The sequence below is a fragment of the Paramisgurnus dabryanus genome, chromosome 5 (genome assembly GCF_030506205.2).
Source record: "Paramisgurnus dabryanus chromosome 5, PD_genome_1.1, whole genome shotgun sequence".
NCBI classification, from domain to species: Eukaryota; Metazoa; Chordata; class Actinopteri; order Cypriniformes; family Cobitidae; genus Paramisgurnus; species Paramisgurnus dabryanus.
The window spans coordinates 32,975,624-32,997,848 of NC_133341.1; the positions used below are offsets into that span (position 1 = coordinate 32,975,624).

The 22,225-nt window shown below is 38.1% G+C and overlaps 1 protein-coding gene across 1 annotated transcript; it reads right to left on the reverse strand.

The window, feature by feature from the left end:
• Positions 1-13,483: 13,483 nt before the first annotated feature.
• LOC135732173 (uncharacterized) lies at positions 13,484-21,950 on the reverse strand. Its single transcript, XM_065250071.2, has 11 exons — positions 21,672-21,950; positions 17,872-17,958; positions 17,573-17,659; positions 16,893-16,997; positions 16,676-16,771; positions 16,458-16,553; positions 15,438-15,530; positions 15,147-15,209; positions 14,789-14,943; positions 14,550-14,656; positions 13,484-14,165 (listed from the first exon to the last, which is right to left on the reverse strand). The coding sequence occupies exons 1-11, from the start codon at positions 21,748-21,750 to the stop codon at positions 14,024-14,026; spliced, it is 1,110 nt and encodes a 369-aa protein (XP_065106143.1). The 5' UTR covers positions 21,751-21,950; the 3' UTR covers positions 13,484-14,023.
• Between the last annotated feature and the right edge of the window lie 275 nt (positions 21,951-22,225).

The window sequence follows — 22,225 nt, forward strand, 5'->3', positions numbered from 1 at the left end:
TTTTTCTTTCTTTTTTTTAAACAGCAAGGAAAATCATCAAACTGTTATCAGAAAGTTGGTGTTAACAAGTCCACACATGGATTTATTTAATATAATTGCAACATTTTGCTGTCATATAATTGCACAGGCTGACATTGCGATTGCGATTGCGATGCGATTAATTGTGCAGCACTACTTGAGACTTGAAGGTTCAGACTTGAAACTTACTTGAGACTTGCACATGTGTGACTTGGTCCCATCTCTGCTGAAAGCCAATGTTGACATTTGAAATCACCTAAACAGACATGCCCCTAACCCAATAGAATCTGGCTTCTTTTAATAGCCCTGCCCCACACATATGCAAACCAGGCAACAATGTCATAAATGAGTGAAAGCAATGTGCATTATAGGGCTGGGCAATTTTTCGATTAATCGTTTTTTAAAACGTGGTTGATTCAAAATCGATTATCAAAGAGCCGAAACGATTTTTTCTTTCATATTTATTTCCGCAAACATTGAACGTTAGATTAATGTTAATCTAATTACTAGTCTTCTACACTAGATGTCACCCTCTTTTTTGCCTTGCGCGATGTTACCAAGGAGCGAAGGGTGAGCCTGTCATTCATTCATTCAGTGTTTAAAATGGCGGTTTCAGGTGCTTTTGTCGACGTTGATGCCACCTTCACATAAAAAATCAGAGGTATGAAAGCATTTTAGATTTTGCAAGCAAGACGACGACGATAGTGTGGTGGCTTTTAATTTTTTTATTAATTACCCACTTGTAAACTGCTGTTCACTGTTCTTTTTTATTAGTATAGTATTTGGATTAAATCAATATTCATTGAGTTGAATCGAGTATAAAAAGTGACCCGAGAACGGAATAAAAAAATCTAATCGAGAATCAAAATCGAATCGATTTGAATGCTTGCGCATCAAAATCGAATCAATCTGGAAAATCTGAAATGATACCCAGCCCTAGTGCATTACGTAATCCAGGTCGAATGTGTTTTGATAGTACTGCATGTTTTAACATGTGAATGTTTTTTCTCGGTTTCACACGGAAGGGGACGTTAAACGCCGACTCACTTTTCCAAAGCGTTTTTCCAAAATTGTGCACACCGCCTTCAATGACTGTTTGTGCACAAATGTCTGTGAGTTGTGCACACCATAGATATGTATAATAAAGGCTAGATGTGTTACGGCTGAGTCTCTAACGTCATCACCTGGCAGCCATCTTACCTCAGACTGCTCGCTTACTCATAGCATTGTGTTTAATGGTTAATGTACTTTTAAATCACCATAACTTGCTCAATTTTCTACCAATTTTCAAATGGTTTGGTTTCTTGGCTATAATTCTGGTTGCTTTTACATGTTTCATGGAAATTATTAATAAGTATGCAGTGTCATAGGTACATCTCTGACATTTATAACAAACCAAACCGTTTGAAAATCGGTAGAAAACTGAGCAAGTTATGGTCATTTAAAAGTACATGCTCCATAACTCAATGCTACGAGTGAGCGAGCTGCCTGTGGTTAGATGGCCGCCAAATGCGGACGTTCCACTCAATTGGCCAGCAGCGCAAGCAAGACATCTAGCCTTTATTATACATATGGTGCACACTGTGCCCCCTTAAAAAAAAATTGGTACATGACGCCCCTGGTCTGAACTCTGTACTTGACCATATGGCCCCATTTCCATTACAACCTAGTAGTTATGTGTTATGCTCCCTTCTTCATGCGCCTGTCAGTTTCAGTCAAAACCTGATTTTTACTTGTTTTGTACAATGTAACTTTAGTGGTGTTTAAAGGAACAGTATGTAAGAAATGTATATCAATTAATCATAAAATGGCCCTGATATGTCACTAGACATTAAGAAATCATTTTCATTTCAAATATTTATATCACTGACAACAGTGGTCTGGCCAGGATATTGTCATTTAAAAAGTGGAGTTGCAGCCCTGATGTTTATGTTGTCATTTTTATGTATTGGCCATAGCTGTGTGATTGCAGTACCGGTTTTAGCCACATGTTTTGTGATTGCAATACCAGTTTTGGCCACAATCCTACATACTGTTCCTTTAAATATAAACGATTTAATATTTATAGCTATATTGACATTAAAAATATTAGCTTGCACGTGTGTATCTGCTTGTATGTCTAATACAGGTGATGATTGTTAAAGTTCTTTTTTTACATTTTTGCATATTTACTTACTTAGTTATTCGTTTAGCTGACGCTTTTATCCAAAGCGACTTACAATTGCTATGTACGCCTCTGGAGCAACTAGAGGTTAAGTATCTTGCTCAGGGACACAATGGTGTGTCACAGTGGATTCGAACTCAGGTCTCTCACACCAAAGGCGTGTGTCTTATCCACTGCGCTATCACCACCCCCATGAAAGCATATTTACTATCATTATTATGTATAATTGTGATAAGTCTTTATTATTAGTCTTTTTTGTTATTAAATAAATATCTTAAATCTTTGTTGATAACAGTGTTAATGGATTGAACAGCAGCAGTCTCGGGATGGAAGATAAGATACCACATAACAAAGCAAAAACACTTTACAGGTAAGAAATAATTGTATGATAAAAATATAAATATCATTCAAATGTCATTACATAGCAGAAGTATTATTGGTTTTTGTGCTTGATCATTTAATTTCTTTAACATTCCCAAAAACAAAAGGATATATTTACACACTTACTAACACATTATGTAATACTAATTTATCAAACTGGTTAGTTAATTAGTCAACATATGCAAGAACTTAGTATATTAACAATTGATACATTTCCGAAATTGAGACTGTTTATAATCCATGTCCATTGTCAAAATTTCTTCAGAGCTTTCCATTTTCTTATACTTCATAGTGAGGATTCAAATCAACATCTCTCTTAAATCTTGGCCCTGGGTAGTCAGGGTGCGATTTGCCGGGGGGGGGGGGGGGGTGCGTGGGATTTCCCCCTTTCTGGTCAATGTATCCATGCCTCTGCTTAATTATTTTCATCCCCGGTGGGGATAAATTTATCCCCCCCTCAAAGTGATCAGTGCTACTACAGAAGTGGCGAGGCGCATCACAAAACTTATCACAGATCCGTGGTTTGATTAAAGTCAATTTTATTTTTAAATGCGCTACTTTGCCGCGCAGCCTCTCTGTATTCATCACTCTGAAGACTTGCTCAATGTCCCGCCCACGGCGCTATCTGAATGATTACACACCCGGCTAGAACTGATGAGTAAAAGCCTATCAACACTTGCGAGATGGTTTTGGAGCTATGTGTCGAAACGAAGGAAGGCAGCATATTCAGCATATTAATAAAGCAGGAATAAACATCACAATCAGATTATCTGTTTATGATGACAAGCAGAGTTAGTGTCCCAGTCACACCACTAAGAATGGCCGAGGTTATGATAGCGTTTAGCGAGGCGCGGGCGGGTCCAGTTCGTGACTAACGTAATGCATCTCTCTTTTCTATCATTTCACTGTAGCTCAGCATCGCGGTGTAACTTAAAGTTAACGTTATTACTTTAAAAGCAGCAGTAAAACTGTTTCTACTATAATGGTTTAACTTTGCAACCAATCCAATGTTCATATTTATGTTTAAGTTTACAATTTGGTAATCATTGTCCGACCTAACAAAAATCCATTATAAAAAAATATATATTTCTAATTAAAATATGTTTTATATTCAGACATGTGCTCTCAGCTCACGAGCTCTGATCGGAACAAACCCGAACCTCACTGTCTGCTGAACTTGCGCAGAAACATCAAAATACAAACAGCTTTTTAAAATGTTTTTTAAAACTGGGGCTGTGCCTGTGTAGCAGGGATATGTTGTTACACCAGATTATAAATAATTTGTTATTTTTTTATTTTTATATTTGTTTTTATTACCATCTGTTTTTGGGTCTTTTATTTTGAAATCGTTGCGTCTGACGTCATATGTAGTGAGAGATTCAACTCGCAGCGCAATCTAGAGTTCGTCCTCTTTCCTGCAATAACACTAGAGAGGAGAGGTACGATTTCATGAGCTCTGTTGATATGATGTTAAATGCTGTTACAAGTGTTCATGTCATGTTTAAATGATTAAATATGAGAGAGTAGTCTATGTGATGTTATATTTGACCATTAGTTCAAGTTATCAACTTTGTAAATGTAGGTTGTTTGAGTAATGTAAACAAGTGAACAGTGAGATTGCAATGAGATGTGTTAGCAGCTAAGTGGCTAACAACTCAAATAAGCACTGTTTATGTATATTTTCTAAGCACACTTAATCCTATCCTATTAATATATTTTTTTTAATACATTGCATTTATTGTAAGTTCTGTTGTTAATTATCCTGTGTACTTAATATGTATTTTGTGGTTAACAGGCACAACTAAATGAGTGTAGCAGATAACAGTGCCTGTCTGTTTGTGTGTTTTACCACACAGGTATGTAAATTAGTATTCATGAAACATTGATGCTATTATTTTTATTTTTAGTTATTTTTATATAATGTGTGTTGTAAAATGTGTTTGTATTGCTGCTCTCTTTCCTGCAATAACACTAGAGAGGAGAGGCACAACTAAATGAGTGTAGCAGATAACAGTGCCTGTCTGTTTGTGTGTTTTACCACACAGGCACAGAAAATAAATCAATCAGCCAAACCAGCTTTGTGTGGAAAATCCTTTTATTTTACCATCAAAAATTAACACAACGCAGAGGAACAGCCACTACAAAACTGGTGCCGTGACCCGTCGACTGGTTGATCGCTGTTGACCGCCGGGTTTGTTGACGTGGAGTGTGATCGTTGGTGGGGAGCTGGAGGCGAGACGGATCTTCTGTCATCTGTTACCGTTTCTTCGAGATGTGCTGATATATGATGGATTGAGCTGTGCCTGGAAGGAGCCTGCTGATGGTTTGTGTTGCAGATTTTAATCGTTAAAGGTGCAGGTGGACAAAGTATCGACTGTTGGACTGGTGAGTGGTGACTGAGCTAGTTCGAGTGAGCAGCGGGTCGGATCGTCGAGGAGAGTCACCATCTAACTGTTTTGACTGTACTATGTGTTGAAGGTACTTTACTTCATCATTTTTTTTGAGGACTAAGTAAAAGATAAAGTATAAAGTGAACTGCATTTTATATGAGGTTTAAGGACATTTGATTTTTTTTTTCCATATTCACAATTTTTTTTATTCCATTGTGGGTCAATTTTTTTTCTCCAAATATCAAGTTTTGTTAATATTTTTGTATTTTGAGAGTATTGAGGTGCCTGAACAGAATGGCTTCCAAACGAAGTGATTTGGGGTGGGACAATACATTTACAGCTGGTAGAGGGCGGGGCAGTCTTGTGAATACGCCTGACAAAACAAGGCTGTTTGGAGATCCTGATTACTGTAGTACAGGACGGGGAAGGACGATCAATGTTTCCGCCAATGAGAGAGTTGAAATGTGTGGTAGTCCGGGCGCTGCAGCAAGTAACTATGAGTTCAGCCCTCGGGAGTCAGAAATGTCTGGACAAATGGGTAACCTCATAAAACAAATTGGGTTTGAGATTGGACAATCAATTAGAGAAAGTTTGATGAGGCCTGAATTTTCTAATCATACATCTGCTAGGACGTTTCATGAAGGTGTCAGTGCGCATGTGACTGACACATCAAATACTACGGTAATTGATGCGTCAAAAATGAACTTGATCTTGAAAGCTGAGGTGTCCGCACCACCACACTTTAGAGGAGATAGTTCAGACAAATACTCGGTCATGGAATGGGAAGACATGATGAGGGTGTATTTGAACAAACTTAATGTGACAGATTCTGAACTTGTTGATGAGATAATGAAAAGAGTTATGGGGCGGGCCAGAGATGTAATGAGAGTATGGCTGCGTAATGGTTCAACAACTCCCACTGTTGACTCTGTATTTTCTGTTTTGAAGCAGCACTTTGGGGACCAGAGCAGTTCTGGTATTCCGTTGGCTGATTTCTATTCTGTGAGACCATATCACGGGGAGAGTGCTTGGGACTTTTGGATAAGACTTAACAAGGCAGCAGATGTAGCTGAGCAAAGTTTAAAATGGGAAGGCAGAACTCTGGATAACAGAAGCAAAGAGGTAGCAGTTATGTTCATTCGTAACTGCCCTGACAAAGAGTTAGCTTTTGTTTTTAAAAGTAAGCCTGTACAGTCGTGGAACGCATCTGAGGTGCAAGAGCAGCTTGATGAATTGTTAAGAGAGCGGAAGTTGACGACTAACGCTGTCAAACATTTCACCACAGTTGTCTCAGAGCCAGATGTTGACGTCTCTGTCTCGTGTTCTAAGCCTGAACAGGGTGTGGGCGTAACTGGTGAGAACGCATTGGATAAAGTTCTGTCTTTGCTTGAAAAAGCGCTGGTGTGCAATAATCAGTCTGCACGGGGCCCCTGGCCTAAACAAACTGGCAATAAGTTTCGAGAATGCAGAGTGTGTCAGAGCAGTGAACACAGCACGACTGCTCATTGTAAAATGTATAATTTGTGTTTCAAGTGTTTCGCAGCTGGACACGCGAGCTACAACTGCGAAAGTCAAAGAGTAACATCCAGGGTGGGTTCCGGTCAGCATGACAATGTCATGCCTCAGGGAAACTAGACAGCTCCCTTCGGACAGAGGGCGAGGTGGGGCTGTGTAGTAATTCCTCTGAGAATGATTTTGAGTCTGTTTATTCATTTTTCTGTGAGAGTATTGGCAAAACAAAAACAGTAATTTTTCAGAACAGCATGCAAGTTGAACAAAGTAACAGTTTATTTTATGCAAGTGTGTTACTACAGAACAAAGTTGAGCTTCAGGGGATGTTAGACAGTGGCTCCATGGCAACCACTCTGAGTGCGGAAGTACTTCCTCGACTTCGAGATGCTGGGGTGCTGGACCAGGATATCCTGTGCTCTTCCGATATTGTCTTGGTGGGTTGTGGTGGCAAACAAACTACTCCAGATGGTGTGTGTAATCTGAAGCTTGAAGTGTATGGGGTCAGTTTCATTGTCCCGGTTCTGATTGTGAGTGGTCAAAAGGACCCAATCATACTTGGCACAAATGTATTGAAACCTCTAATAAGTCAGATGAAGCATACAGACCAATTTTGGAAGGTGGTAAAGAAACCTGACTCTATTGTGCAATCTGATAATGCCCAATTTTTGCGCATGCTTTCAGGTATAGAGAGATGGAGGGGTGATTTGATTCCGGACAAGGTGGGTACTCTGAGACTGAGGTCATCTGTGACACTCCAGCCGAGGAGCGAACATCTTGTTTGGGGTCGTTTGCCTCCAGGGTCCGTACTGTCAGTAGGGAGCACGGTGGTCATCGAACCAAGTACTTCACGTTGCGTACATCGGAATGTGCTGATTGGGAGGGTTGTTTCACCTTTGTGGGGCGATCGCTGGCTGCCAGTAAAGATGATCAACCCGACCAACGCTGAAATTGTGTTGAGGAAAAACGCGAAGGTGGCTAATGTATACCCTTGCGTCGCTTTAGAGGACCTTAATCAAACCACTGAGAGAGTGGTTATTCAAAATGCAGATGTAGTACATTCTGACAGGTCATGTGGCAGTCTTACGGTGGGTGGCTCTAAATCTGGAGCAAGTTTGATAGGCAACAGTAGGTTGGATGTCCTGGGGCTGAGCGACCTGAATGTCAGTGATTGTGAAGTGTCTCCCTTTTGGAAGAACAAATTAGTTGATCTCATTGAGAAGTATGAGTGTGTGTTTTCCAGGCACAGTTTGGACTGCGGTGAGGCGAAAGGTTTTTGTCATCGTATCAGAGTTACAGATGATAGGCCCTTTCGTCTTCCATACCGGCGTCTTTCTCCCGCTCATTACTTAAAGTTAAAAGAGACTTTAGATGAAATGGAGAATAAGGAGATCATTAGGAAGTCGAGCAGTGAGTATGCGTCACCATTGGTCTTAGTGTGGAAGAAAAATGGTGATTTAAGGATATGCACTGATTTCCGATGGTTGAACGCACGCACAGTGAAGGATGCTCATCCCCTTCCTCACCAAGCGGATGTTCTTGCAGCGCTAGGTGGGAATGCATACTTTAGTACTATGGATCTGACTTCTGGCTACTATAACATCCCGTTACATGAAGATGACAAGAAGTTCACGGCATTCTGTTCACCAATGGGGCTTCATGAATATAACCGTTTACCTCAGGGCCTCTGCAACAGCCCAGCAACATTTATGAGAATGATGTTGACTGTGTTTGGTGACCAGAACTTTTTGAGCATTCTTTGTTATTTGGACGATTTGTTAGTTTTTGGAAAGACAGAACAGGAGAGCTTGGACAGGCTTGAGATGGTGTTTCGCCGACTTCAAGACCACAATTTGAAATTGGCGCCTTCAAAATGTAGGTTTTTGAGGAAGTCTGTGAAATTCTTGGGTCATGTTGTGTCTGAAGAGGGGGTGGCCAGTGATCCATCAAAAATTGAGGCAATTGTGAAAATATCTGAGAAGGATTTGATGGAGAGTGATTGTGTTACACCATCAGCAAGTAAGATCAGGTCCTTTTTAGGTATGGTGGTGTACTACCAGCATTTCATAGAAAATTGTTCTATGTTGGCTAAACCCTTGTTTCAGCTGTTGACAGGACAAAAAAAACCTAGAATGGGGAGGGGTGTGAAACGGCTGAAGAACAGTCGTACACTTTCTCCAACGGATTGGACTGATGACTGCAGAGCAGCTCTAGAGAGTCTGAAGTCTGCCTTGGTAAGTCAGGTTCTACTTGCGCACCCAGATTTTTCAAAGCCGTTTCTGTTGTCTGTGGATGCCTCCACTAGTGGGCTTGGGGCAGTTTTGTCACAGGTTCAGGAGGGATGTGCTGTGGCAAGGCCTATTGCCTTTGCGTCAAAGTCTTTAAATCATGCACAGTCGAAGTACCCAGCACACAGACTTGAGTTTTTGTCGATGAAGTGGGCTATTTGTGATAAATTCAGTCACTGGTTGCGGGGACACAGATTTACTGTGTGGACTGATAATAACCCACTCAAGTACATTCTCACAAAGCCCAAGCTGGATGCATGCGAACAACGGTGGGTAGCGAAACTGGCACCTTATGATTTTGATATTCAGTATATCCCCGGGCCTAGAAATATAGTGGCAGATGCATTAAGCCGGGAACCTTTTGCGACTTCGAGAATTTTGCACAGATTGACGAGGACACCTTACGACATTTTGCTGCATGAGGCCGAGTCTGTTGCCGTCGAGCAGGTGCGGGATATGTTCCATCTTTCGTGTGATCGTGTGGATGGTGAAGCGGTAGATGGGCTGTCAGAGCCTATAAATGTAGGTGAAAATGTTTATGTAGGGTCCACTTACCTTACTGGGAAAATCTCACATCAGGAGTTGTCAGCTGTTCTCCATTCTCACAGTGACTGGGAGCATGGTGCGGCTATTAGAAGTATGTCGTATGTGCAGCATTTAGAGAGTCTGACGGACGTAGAGCAAAGTGAGCTCCGTAGTCTGACTCTTGAGGAATTGTTGGAAAAACAGAGTCAGGATCCTGCGATTGACAGAGTTAAGTTCTTTGTTGAAAGAGGAAGACGTCCTTCTCGCAGAGAAAAAGTGTTTGAGTCTAAAAGAACTGTGAAGATTCTACGTCAATGGGGTAAACTTACCTTAAAGTTGGGTGTATTGTACAGGGTGTCTAAGAACCCAGTGTCTAAGAAAAAAACTTACCAGTTTGTGGTGCCAACAGCTCTTCGTGGTACAGTTTTGAAGGGGGTACATGATAATGCTGGCCATCAGGGTCAGCATCGCACACTGTGGTTGGCTAGGCAGCGGTTCTTCTGGGAGTCTATGGAAGAGGACATAAAGACATACATTAATGAGTGTAAGAGGTGTATTTTGAGTAAGAGGCCCGAGCCAGAGGCAAGGGCTCCACTTGTATCAATACACACAAGTGCCCCCCTTGAAATGGTTTGTATTGACTTTTGGTCAGCAGAGGATTCTAACAACAAGACGGTTGATGTGTTGGTGGTCACTGACCATTTCACTAAGCTTGCTTGTGCTTATGTTTGCCCAAACCAGACTGCGGAAGCTGTTGCACGTGTCTTATGGAACAAATTTTTCTGTATTTATGGGTTTCCTCGGCGAATACACTCTGACAGGGGTGCAAACTTTGAGAGCTCGCTTATGGTCGAATTGTTGAGATTGTCAGGAGTGGGAAAATCGCACACAACCCCATATCATCCCATGGGTAACGGACAAACGGAGAGATTTAACCGCACCCTGGGTGATATGATTCGTTCGCTGCCTCCGAGATCTAAAGTCAAATGGCCACAAATGTTGAACACACTTACTTTCGCGTACAATTGTACAAGACATGAGACCACTGGGTTTCCACCATTTTTCTTGATGTTCGGCCGAACACCAAGGTTACCAGTGGATATCATGTTTGAAAATGTCATGTTGAACAATGAGACTGTTGATGTTAACAAGTATGTACAGTCTCTTGGGAGAGATTTGAGGGAAGCAATGATAATTACTCAGGAGCATGCTAAAAAGCAGCAAGCTAAACAAGCAGAGTATTATGACCGTAAGGGTAAAGGTCATTCTCTTGAGTTGGGTGACAGAGTACTCCTTGCGAATAAGGGTGAACGGGGAAAAAAGAAGTTAGCAGACCGATGGGAAAAGGTTGTGTATGTTGTTGTGGGAAAAAGGGGTGCACTGAACACTTACCAGATAAGAAATCCTGGGACTGGTCGTATCAAGACGGTACATCGCAATCTATTGATGCCTGTCAATTTCCTGCCAGTGCCGGCTTGGAAGGAAGGCAGTGATAGTGTTGATGATGTCGAGGATTCCACTGTTCGTGTATCATGTGATGATGATCAAACTCAGAGTGATGATCGAACCTCTCGCTGGGTTGCAGATCTTAATGTTTCCACAGATAGGACACAAGTAGAGTCTGTAGAGTACCCTATTGCTGATCAGGGTGATGCTATTGGGGATACAGCTGTGAATTGTGACTCTGAAATGACTGGGGCACGTGTGACTAAGGCAAATTCAGACAACTTGCCTGACCCTTCTTTATCTGTATCTTCATTGGTGTCTGATGATTCTTCTGTATTAGCGGGTTTAAGTGATGTCAGTGTTTCTGAAGTTGATGAGTGTATGTCAACTGTTGCAGAAATTCCTATAACAATGTCAATTGTGCAAGATCAAGGAAATGAGAGTGTGTCTGGTCTACAAGATGGCTTTAGGTCAAGATTTGGGAGATTGCTTAAGCCAGTTAACAGACTTATACAGACAATGTCTACACAGCAAGTTTATGCAATTCGTGATGTTTGAACTGTTTAATTAAGAACATAAAGGCTTGTTAAAGTGCTAAAACAAATTGATATTTTTTTTTCTCTCTTTCCCTTTCCTTTTTGTTTTCATTAATCTTCCTTATTTTTCAAGTATACTGAGTATATTTACAGTAATTGGTACTTTCTTGATGTCATGTGTTGAACTATGTACAAGGCATGGTTTTCTATGGGTAATTTGGGGATTAGCTACCCCTGGGTTTCCTTAATCTCGAAAGAGATAGTTAAAAACTGAACAAATCTAATGTGATTTCAGAAAAAGTGACATCATTATAATGATGAAAGACTTTGTATGTGATGCATAATCTGGTGTAAAACAGTGGGGGTGGATGTAGCAGGGATATGTTGTTACACCAGATTATAAATAATTTGTTATTTTTTTATTTTTATATTTGTTTTTATTACCATCTGTTTTTGGGTCTTTTATTTTGAAATCGTTGCGTCTGACGTCATATGTAGTGAGAGATTCAACTCGCAGCGCAATCTAGAGTTCGTCCTCTTTCCTGCAATAACACTAGAGAGGAGAGGTACGATTTCATGAGCTCTGTTGATATGATGTTAAATGCTGTTACAAGTGTTCATGTCATGTTTAAATGATTAAATATGAGAGAGTAGTCTATGTGATGTTATATTTGACCATTAGTTCAAGTTATCAACTTTGTAAATGTAGGTTGTTTGAGTAATGTAAACAAGTGAACAGTGAGATTGCAATGAGATGTGTTAGCAGCTAAGTGGCTAACAACTCAAATAAGCACTGTTTATGTATATTTTCTAAGCACACTTAATCCTATCCTATTAATATATTTTTTTTAATACATTGCATTTATTGTAAGTTCTGTTGTTAATTATCCTGTGTACTTAATATGTATTTTGTGGTTAACAGGCACAACTAAATGAGTGTAGCAGATAACAGTGCCTGTCTGTTTGTGTGTTTTACCACACAGGTATGTAAATTAGTATTCATGAAACATTGATGCTATTATTTTTATTTTTAGTTATTTTTATATAATGTGTGTTGTAAAATGTGTTTGTATTGCTGCTCTCTTTCCTGCAATAACACTAGAGAGGAGAGGCACAACTAAATGAGTGTAGCAGATAACAGTGCCTGTCTGTTTGTGTGTTTTACCACACAGGCACAGAAAATAAATCAATCAGCCAAACCAGCTTTGTGTGGAAAATCCTTTTATTTTACCATCAAAAATTAACACAACGCAGAGGAACAGCCACTACACCTGCAGGACATCGTCTTTCCAAACATAACCTGCGCGAATGAATGCTTCTCTGTCCACAGCACATTTCAAAACATTTTAATTCATAAAATTATATCATGAGAACATGAACTTCATCACTGCATTTGCAAGAATTGTAAAATCTTTTTTCTTATTAACTCATGAAGCAGCCTAACGCAATATTTTTACTCTAATAGCTTTTCTTTCCCCACACATATGAACTGTGATCATGCACAACGAAAAAACACGCAAGAATCAAATCTTGAATGGCAAAATTATATGGCACAACGTTTCTCTCTCATGCTCCTCATAACCACTGAAAACAGTCAAAATTATTATGGACGGAAGTTAAAAGTGTTGGGTACAAAATGACTCATGACGAAATGTCACCGAAATAGACGCCTATGAAAACATCCCCCCCTCTGTTTTTTTCACAAATCGCACCCTGTGGGTAGTCATATATAAGAGAGCACTTCAGTGGAAAGCATTGCAGGGCACTTCTGTAGTTCCTCGTTCCCAAGAATATGTATTTACGCAATGGTCTTTGGATGAACTCAGTTACATTTACAGTCAATAGGACAAATCTCAGTGTTTCTCGGGAATTTGGATAAAACAGGTTTAAATTTTGGAAAAAAAAGTTAGTTCAATAACAAAATCTGAAGGTATATCATTATAGACCCAGGTCTTGGCTGTTCAGCAATTTGCAACCTCCCCGTTCATATTTTTTTCATAAAATAGGCGTTTTTCCAGTTATTACTCATACAACGTTTACTTTAAGCCTAAATAGAAAAAGTAATATATATATTATTTTTGTTTTAATAGAGACTATTAATTTAATAACTCAACAGCACTGAAGAAACATATTGTAAGCATATTCATTTAAAACAAATAAAACTCTGTCTGACGGTGGTGACATTGGCCTCATTATTCCAAAATGTATACCACTCAAGTCAAGGGCTTCTTGCTTAAACTTTATGTAAATATTTGGTCCCAAAAATAACAATCCTGAGCACTGTGATGAACAAATATCAAATCATAACTTCCTAAAAATACATAAAACCTGACAGAAAAGACAGAAAACCTGACGGTGGTGACATCTGACGGTGGTGACAAAAACCTAATATAGATAAAATATACAAACAAATAAACGGAATCTTGAAGATTACATATTGGGTTATAGAGAAATAAACAGACCTACAATACAGTTTTAAAAATGTTTCCGAATAATCTTGTATTCTGAACCCTCAGTATCGAGAAAACCCCCTCAGACACTCAAGGGCTACATGTACAATGAGACAGAATTAATTCATTACCTGAATTCTTATATTTAAACATTGTTTTATTTTCTCAAAAAAAAAAAAAAAAAAAATTCAAATCAAAGTTACAAAGGTTCAGGGTAACCTGAGGACTTTTGATTTTGCTTTCAACTACATAACTGATGTCCTGAAGTATTCATTTCTGATCATCTTGCCGTATTTCAGTTACTTTAGGTTTAGTTTTACACTTTGCAAATGCAGTTATATTTTGAAGAGCAGTGGTCATCATTTAATGTATGCCTATACGTTATATGGCCACAGTCTTCTCCCCCCTCTCCCAGTCCGTGTTCTTTCCAGTCATCCGGCTGTCCTTCACCCCAACGACTGCAAAAAGATCATGAAAACATCTTTCACTACACAGACTTGCATCTTATTAACAGAAACAAAACTATAATGGTAATTAAACTAATATCAATAATAAACCAAATGCACATTTAAAAAAAACCCTGAATTTATGACATACAATTATAATATAGTGCCATCTTCAGGCCAATGTTTACCAAACGTGGTATAAGATGTGAGAGACACTTAATCACATTGTCCTAAAGGCAGGGCCCTATGAAATCCATCATTTTTTCCCAAATTCCATTTTATTAATCTTAAATTCTGTTTTCCGTTTTAATTTTTTCTGGAATCAGATTTTAGCAAAAGAATATCTTATCAACAGAAAACATTAAAAGAATACAATTTAGTGACCCATCCCCTTACTTTTTATCCGTGTAAGGAGTGTCGTCTGTCCATCTCCACTGCCCTGTGGTCTGATCCGTCAGACCAATCCAGTGAGGGACTGTTCCGGTTGTACCTGTCAAAAATCCCTAGAGAGAGAAAAAACTATGAGAGAGAAACACACATAAAAACAACAAAGGGTGTGTGTGTGTGTGTGTCTGTGTGTGTGTGTCTGTGTGTGTGCGTGCGTGCGTGTGTGTGCGTGCGTGTGTTTTTCTTACCCATTCGTCGTCGCTCCCATCGAGTTTCAGGAGCGATGCTCCCTGTTTTTTACAGTAATCTCGTGCCTCCATCCAGTTGAATGTGTTACTGGAGAACAGATAACAGCTGCTTCCATACTGGATCCAGCCAGATTTACAGTTACATACCGGTTTATCTGCAGAGAAAGACAAGAGACATGCAGATATGAGAAATAAAACACAGAGGAGATATCTTGTTTTAGCTTTATCGGGGTATGTCATGAGCCTAATAAATAAACAAGGGTTTAGATTGTGTTGTCATATTATTTAAAGAAATTCTCATTTTCTAACTAATAATCAAACATTTCTGTTTAAATTCCCACCCCGGCCTGACACATACCTGAAGATGATTTGGTGTTAATCTGGGCTTTCAGTTCATTTAAACTGCTTATGAGTCTCTCTTCTGAAAACAAAACTGAATTATTAGATAAAACTGATTTAACCTTGTCAAATGTACTACAAGCTTATATCTAAACTCAACACTGTTCAATAGCTGGTGTATTATTTAGGTAATAGATTTAGTTATTGTTTTTAAACACTTGCTTTCTTTTGTGCTTATACGCATAAGAAATGTTTGACAGATGGGATCAATGTTACGACTTACAGTAGAGAAAATCATTACTGTACTCACCAGTGATCTGTTGTTTAGATGAAAGAGACACGACAGATGAAGTCAGATTAGACATTGAACTCTGAACATCTCTTAGTGAGCTTGACAGTGAGTCTTCAACAGAAAACAAAAAGAAATAAACACAATGCATAAGCAACATTCTTGTTGTTGTTATTATTATGTATTGTGTAGTGTGCATGTCTCCTGGAAGACATAAATTCAAAGATGTGAATGTGACCCAATTGAGGTTTCATAATTATTAGCTCCTAGCATTTCCAAACAAGTTAATCATGAAAGTATATTGTGAATAAGTAACGGCTTAAGGGCGTTTTTAGGCACGACGCAAAGTGGAGTCAATGCAACCCCTTCAGTCATGACTTATTTATGATACAGCACTATCTTTGAGAACCTTATTGCTTTTATTGTGACTGCATACAACTGTCTGAGGGCAGAAACTATGCTAATGCAGGATTGTCAGTCAGTGGCTGTGGGTGGGGCTTTATCAGTGTGACATCACATTAACAAGAGAATCAGCATTTCTAATGAGACTGCTTTGGTTTAATGGGGATTAAAAAAGCATTGTTGTGTTCACACACTGGCAACACACATTTATGTCCAAACACCTTGTTAAAGTGGATTTTGCATAATAGGTGCCCTTTAAAATGTTTTGGTGGACACAGTTAAATGGATTAATTTATTGGTAGGCATGTAGCATATTAGTCTCCTTAACCAAAGAATGGAGTCCAGAAAAATATGGCTTGGATACAAAATATGCGTCCCTGTAGTGCAATTATGCAAATTGTGAATGATCATCATTAAAAATTATTGGATTTGGATTGGATTATTGGCAATATTGACTATCAAATCTGACGTTCAAATCAGTATTTGTGAGTCTGGAGGAAAGGTTTTGGGACGTCCATTTTTCGCGGAATGAGGCCGTCATGGGTGTGCAGCAGTCATAGGTGTGTTTTATTATAACCACAATTGAATTAAGGACTGTTTTATAAGAACTCTGATCCTGAAGTGTTCATTAAGTCATACCACAGTCACATTGTTTATTTTGTTGATTTGAGACTGATGTCTTCAAACTGTCCAGCAATTGTTGTGTTTCTGCCAGCTTCTGTTCCTGGTTGTTAACTGCGAATAAACAAGGTTACAAAGATTATAAGGGATACAACAGAAAGCTCATTTATTGCCTAGAAATTGCTAAACAGTTGTTATGATTGTCTAAAAATACACTTTTGTTCAGATCTGCAGACCTGCATCATTTAGTTTGGAGGTCAGTGCTGATAATGAAGAATTTAAACTGAGCAGCAGGTTCTTCATCTCGGCGTTATTGACGTCTTGTCGCTGCTCTGTAAAAGAAAAAAAAGAAATTTTGTCGAAAAACAAACTGCTGTACAGCAAAAATCACATTTGTGTTGATTAAAATGAGAAAAATTACATTGAAAAATGAAAATATATGATAACACTTACCGAGTCTTTTCAGGTTTTCATCTTGTTTGGATGTCAGGGAAGTCAATGTCAAGCCGAGGCTGCTCATCAAAATCTCAAGATCAGACAACCTCGATTCAGAAATTCCTTACAAATGATAGTGAATAAGGAAACACTTTATTTTGATAGTAACTTTTTGTTGACTATAAGAGACTTTATTGTGATGGACTCTTAACAGACACTTTACATGTCAACTTCTACTAACCACTTAGCCAATGTAAATACATTTTTTTCACACAGATTATTGAGTTTATGTCAAAAATGATGGGGAAAGCTTGTTCTATTTAGATGCATTTAACTTGTGCAATGCAAAACAATTCTAGTAGCATATATAGATTAGGAGGGATATTCCGTCTTCCTATTAATTTTACTATAATATTTAATTTAAAATTAAAATTTAATTTAGAGAAATAGTTTACTCTTTTTCCTAGTTTCTCAATATGATATGTAAAAGCGCATAAGAATGATTGGTCACTGGATCACTGGATTTGTTCAAATATAAATTCAGACTGGACACTGAATGCTGCACCTCAGTAACCTTCTTAACCAGGTCACCTGACAAAAAGTTTACAATGAACAGATAAAAGATAGCTTACAAAACTAAGATTAGTAGTTAGGTTAGTACTTGGTTGATGTTAGTGCTTAAAGATTTGTAGTCCCACCTGTGATATGATGGTCAGAAATGGTGGTTGAGTTGAGACTCTCCATCCAGCTGTGAAGAGCAGAGAACTTTCTTTCTTGGCTGCAGTCTTTAAAAGAAAAATTAACAAGCAAACAAAGCCTTCATTTTCACATTTTTTCAAAGTTTTTGAAAGATTTTGTGATATTTATTCTATTAGTTGTAGCCTACTATGTTAGTTGTTTTTAGTAACTAAAGCTGTTGGTTGCATTAGTTTAAAAGGTAATTGCAAAATGCTTTACGGTAAAACACATACAATTGTGTGCTGATTCATCTACTTACAGATGACAAATATCATAGTCATGGAAATCACTATGGCAATCGTTCCCAGAAGCACAAGGATATCCATCCGCCTGCCACAGGGGCCATCTAACATGACATAAAAGACACTTATATCCTTCATGCAGAAAATTACATTTCTTCCCATTTTAGTCAACATGTAATATGATATATCTATATAATATTAAAATAGTTAAAAGGTTTTCCCGACAGACTTTTAGCAATGATAAATCATGCACAAAAAGTCCAGGAAACTTAATCCTACTGAAAAATCCAGCAAAGACCAGCATAAGCTGGTAGTTGCTTTTAGTTGGTTTAATGTGGCAGTAGCTGGTCTAGCTGGTCCTCCCAGCCTGGCAAAGCTGGCGGGTCAGCTGGTCTTCCAGCCTGACCAGCTAAGTCCAGCTAGACCAGCTTAAAAAGTGACCAAAACACAGCTAGACCAGCTTGTTACAGCAGCATACCAGCTAAAACCAAGCTGGTAGACCAGCTAAAGCTGACCAGCTTATGCTGGTATCAGCTGGTTTTTTCAGTAGGGAATCCTGATCTCCAGAAAGTTAATCGCCCGTTGCATAAACTGTTTAGATTGGTCTTACAAGTTAGTCATAATTTTTTTTTTAAAACTGATCATTACTGAGTAATACCAAGTCAGTTACATAAAAATGTAGGCTTTATTAGACGACCTCTGTTTTTAGCCAAATTAAAGAAACATCCATTATCTATTTGTCTTTTTATCAGTTTAATATGGACAATATTATCAGTTCTGTGAAACAACCGTGTCACTTTTCAGAGATTTTCAAGGGTTTTATCGTGTTGTAAGCGTTCGTTACGTTACTTAATTCATGAGAAAGACGCTGCAGACTCAACTGCGCATGCGCAGACGTTATCAGCATCTAAGCGCGGTCGCAGGCTCCTTGCTGCTGCATTTTGCCATCTGAGGGATTAAAACGTCGTCAGAAATGCTCACAACGTTTCCAAACCACAGTACGGTAATGTGCAGTTAACCTCCACTGTGTACAAAATTTATGGTTGAAAAAGTGACGGTCTCAAGATTATATTAGTAGATTTCTACACTCATCTTCGGACAATGCCAGAATTCGCCACAGTTCACGGGGACGCGGACGAGCTGGTAAAATTTGGTGCAAAAATGCGTTCCTATAATAATTTTATAAACATATTTTTAAAGTTTTAAAAATTTGCAATTATTAAAGGTTGAAAATTAACAAAAAGTGTTACAGCATGCTTTTGCCGCGTCAAACATTAAAATCAATCACGTGACGAATGTTACTTTATGGATTTAAAATTATAATAATTTTTTTTATAACGCAGTTGTTGTGCAAATACATTAAAGACATAATAAAACAAGACATTTATCAGACTGCATATAAACAAAAAAAATCAGAAGTAAATATGAAGCCAATATGTCATTATTGTGATTAAATTAACTGATATAAGTATTTGACATAAAAGTTAGTTAACACATTTATTATGGTGGTTTTCACATAAAGGCAGAGAGGCTCATATTGTTAGAAATGTGAGTGGGAGTGTCAAGGAAAAGACTGAATGCTCTATAATATTATATTAAAGGCGGGGTGCACGATCTCTGAAAGCCAGACATGGGGACTTGTGACTTGGACTCAAGTCGACTTGAGTCGCTATTTTTGTGACTTGTGACTTGACTTGACAAAAAAATAAAATACTTGAGACTTGACTTGACTTGGACTTGGAAGTTAAAGACTCAGGACTTGACTTGACTTGAGACATGATGACTTGAATGACTTGAGTGTTAATCACATCATGTTTTCAGTTTGAATATAAAATATATAAACTATTTTAAAAAATAAAGTTGACCCAGCTGGAGTGCAGGCTGAGAATGGTGTTGTCATGACTGAATCACAACACTATCATCAGTCATGCCCTCTTGTACCTTACGCACACCACACACCACAGAACAGATATCAACATGTCAGCCGGAAGGGTAGCGAGGGTCATCGCGTTCGGCTTCAACAAGATGGCAACAGTCTGTTGCAAGGCATGCAACATTAAAATCACGGGCAGCCAGACGACAACCTCCAATTTCGTCCGTCATTTGAAGAGCCATTCTGCCCAGTAAGTGCTTGTCAATTTGTTAATATCAGGTTAGTTAGTTGGTAGTTAGCTAATGTAATAATAGCTAAAGTAGCCATTAACCCTCATCATACCGTGTTAGGGACAAATGTAGGCAAAAAAAGTTTAATTTATTTTTAAAAAATACTTCCCTTGATCTGAGCGGTACGAGACTTGGCTACTTTTTCTAAGTTTGCCACCTGAACACACACACACAGAAAAAAATGACTGGATTCTACAATGTTAGGACCGGTTTACATATCGCGTCTTTTGCACGCTCAAGTTCGTTATTTCAAATGTAGGCGCACGAACGGAAGAGATTACAATTTTGTTTAATTCCATGATGTATTTTACTGAACATGAGTATTTTTATATATCTTAATATTCTATATATCTTTATTAAGATCAGATTCTGCAGGTAAAATTACAATAATAAGGTAACTTGACTTGGACTTGACTTGACCTACTACAGGACTTGACTTGACATAGCCTGTGACTCGACTTGACTTGCCCAAGAAAAAAAAAACTTGGGACTTACTTGAGACTTGAAGGTTCAGACTTGAAACTTACTTGAGACTTGTGTGACTTGGTCCCATCTCTGCTGAAAGCCAATGTTGACATTTGAAATCACCTAAACAGACATGCCCCTAACCCAATAGAATCTGGCTTCTTTTAATAGCCCTGCCCCACACATATGCAAACCAGGCAACAATGTCATAAATGAGTGAAAGCAATGTGCATTATAGGGCTGGGCAATTTTTCGATTAATCGTTTTTTAAAACGTGGTCGATTCAAAATAGATTATCAAAGAGCCGAAACGATTTTTTCTTTCATATTTATTTCCGCAAACATTGAACGTTAGATTAATGTTAATCTAATTACTAGTCTTCTACACTAGATGTCACCCTCTTTTTTGCCTTGCGCGATGTTACCAAGGAGCGAAGGGTGAGCCTGTCATTCATTCATTCAGTGTTTAAAATGGCGGTTTCAGGTGCTTTGTCGACGTTGATGCCACTTTCACATAAAAAATCATGGTATGAAAGCATTTTAGATTTTGCAAGCAAGAAGACGACGATAGTGTGGTGGCTTTTAATTTTTTTATTAATTACCCACTTGTAAACTGCTGTTCACTGTTCTTTTTTATTAATATAGTATGTGTATTAAATCTATATTCATTCAGTTGAATCGAGAATCGAGTATAAAAACCTACCTGAGAACCGGAATCGAAAATTTAACCGAGAATCGGAATCGAATCCATTTAATAGCTTGTGAATCGAAATCGAATCGATCTGGAACATCTGAATCGATACCCACCTAATTATTATGTATAATTGTGATAAGTCTTTATTATTAGTCTTTTTTGTTATTAAATAAATATCTTAAATCTTTGTTGATAACAGTGTTAATGGATTGAACAGCAGCAGTCTCGGGATGGAAGATAAGATACCACATAACAAAGCAAAAACACTTTACAGGTAAGAAATAATTGTATGATAAAAATATAAATATCATTCAAATGTCATTACATAGCAGAAGTATTATTGGTTTTTGTGCTTGATCATTTAATTTCTTTAACATTCCCAAAAACAAAAGGATATATTTACACACTTACTAACACATTATGTAATACTAATTTATCAAACTGGTTAGTTAATTAGTCAACATATGCAAGAACTTAGTATATTAACAATTGATACCTTTCCGAAATTGAGACTGTTTATAATCCATGTCCATTGTCAAAATTTCTTCAGAGCTTTCCATTTTCTTATACTTCATAGTGAGGATTCAAATCAACATCTCTCTTAAATCTTGGCCCTGGGTAGTCATATATAAGAGAGCACTTCAGTGGAAAGCATTGCAGAGCACTTCTGTAGTTCCTCGTTCCCAAGAATATGTATTTACGCAATGGTCTTTGGATGAACTCAGTTACATTTACAGTCAATAGGACAAATCTCAGTGATTCTTGGGAATTTGGATAAAACAGGTTTAAATTTTGTTTAAAGTTAGTTCAATAACAAAATCTGAAGGTATATCATTATAGACCAAGGTCTTGGCTGTTCAGCTGGTGCAACCTCCCCTGTTCATATTTTTTTCATAAAATAGGCGTTTTTCCAGTTATTACTCATACAACGTTTACTTTAAGCCTAAATAGAAAAAGTAATATATATATTATTTTTGTTTTAATAGAGACTATTAATTTAATAACTCAACAGCACTGAAGAAACATATTGTAAGCATATTCATTTAAAAC

Coding starts and splice junctions, on each gene's coding strand:
- LOC135732173 (XM_065250071.2), bottom strand. CDS start 21,750: ATGAAGTATAAGAAAATGGAAAGCTCTGAAGAAATTTTGACAATGGAC. Junction 16,772..16,892: donor TGAAAACCTGAAAAGACTCG/GTAAGTGTTATC, acceptor TTTCTTTTACAG/AGCAGCGACAAGACGTCAAT. Junction 15,210..15,437: donor ATCTAAACAACAGATCACTG/GTGAGTACAGTA, acceptor TTTTGTTTTCAG/AAGAGAGACTCATAAGCAGT.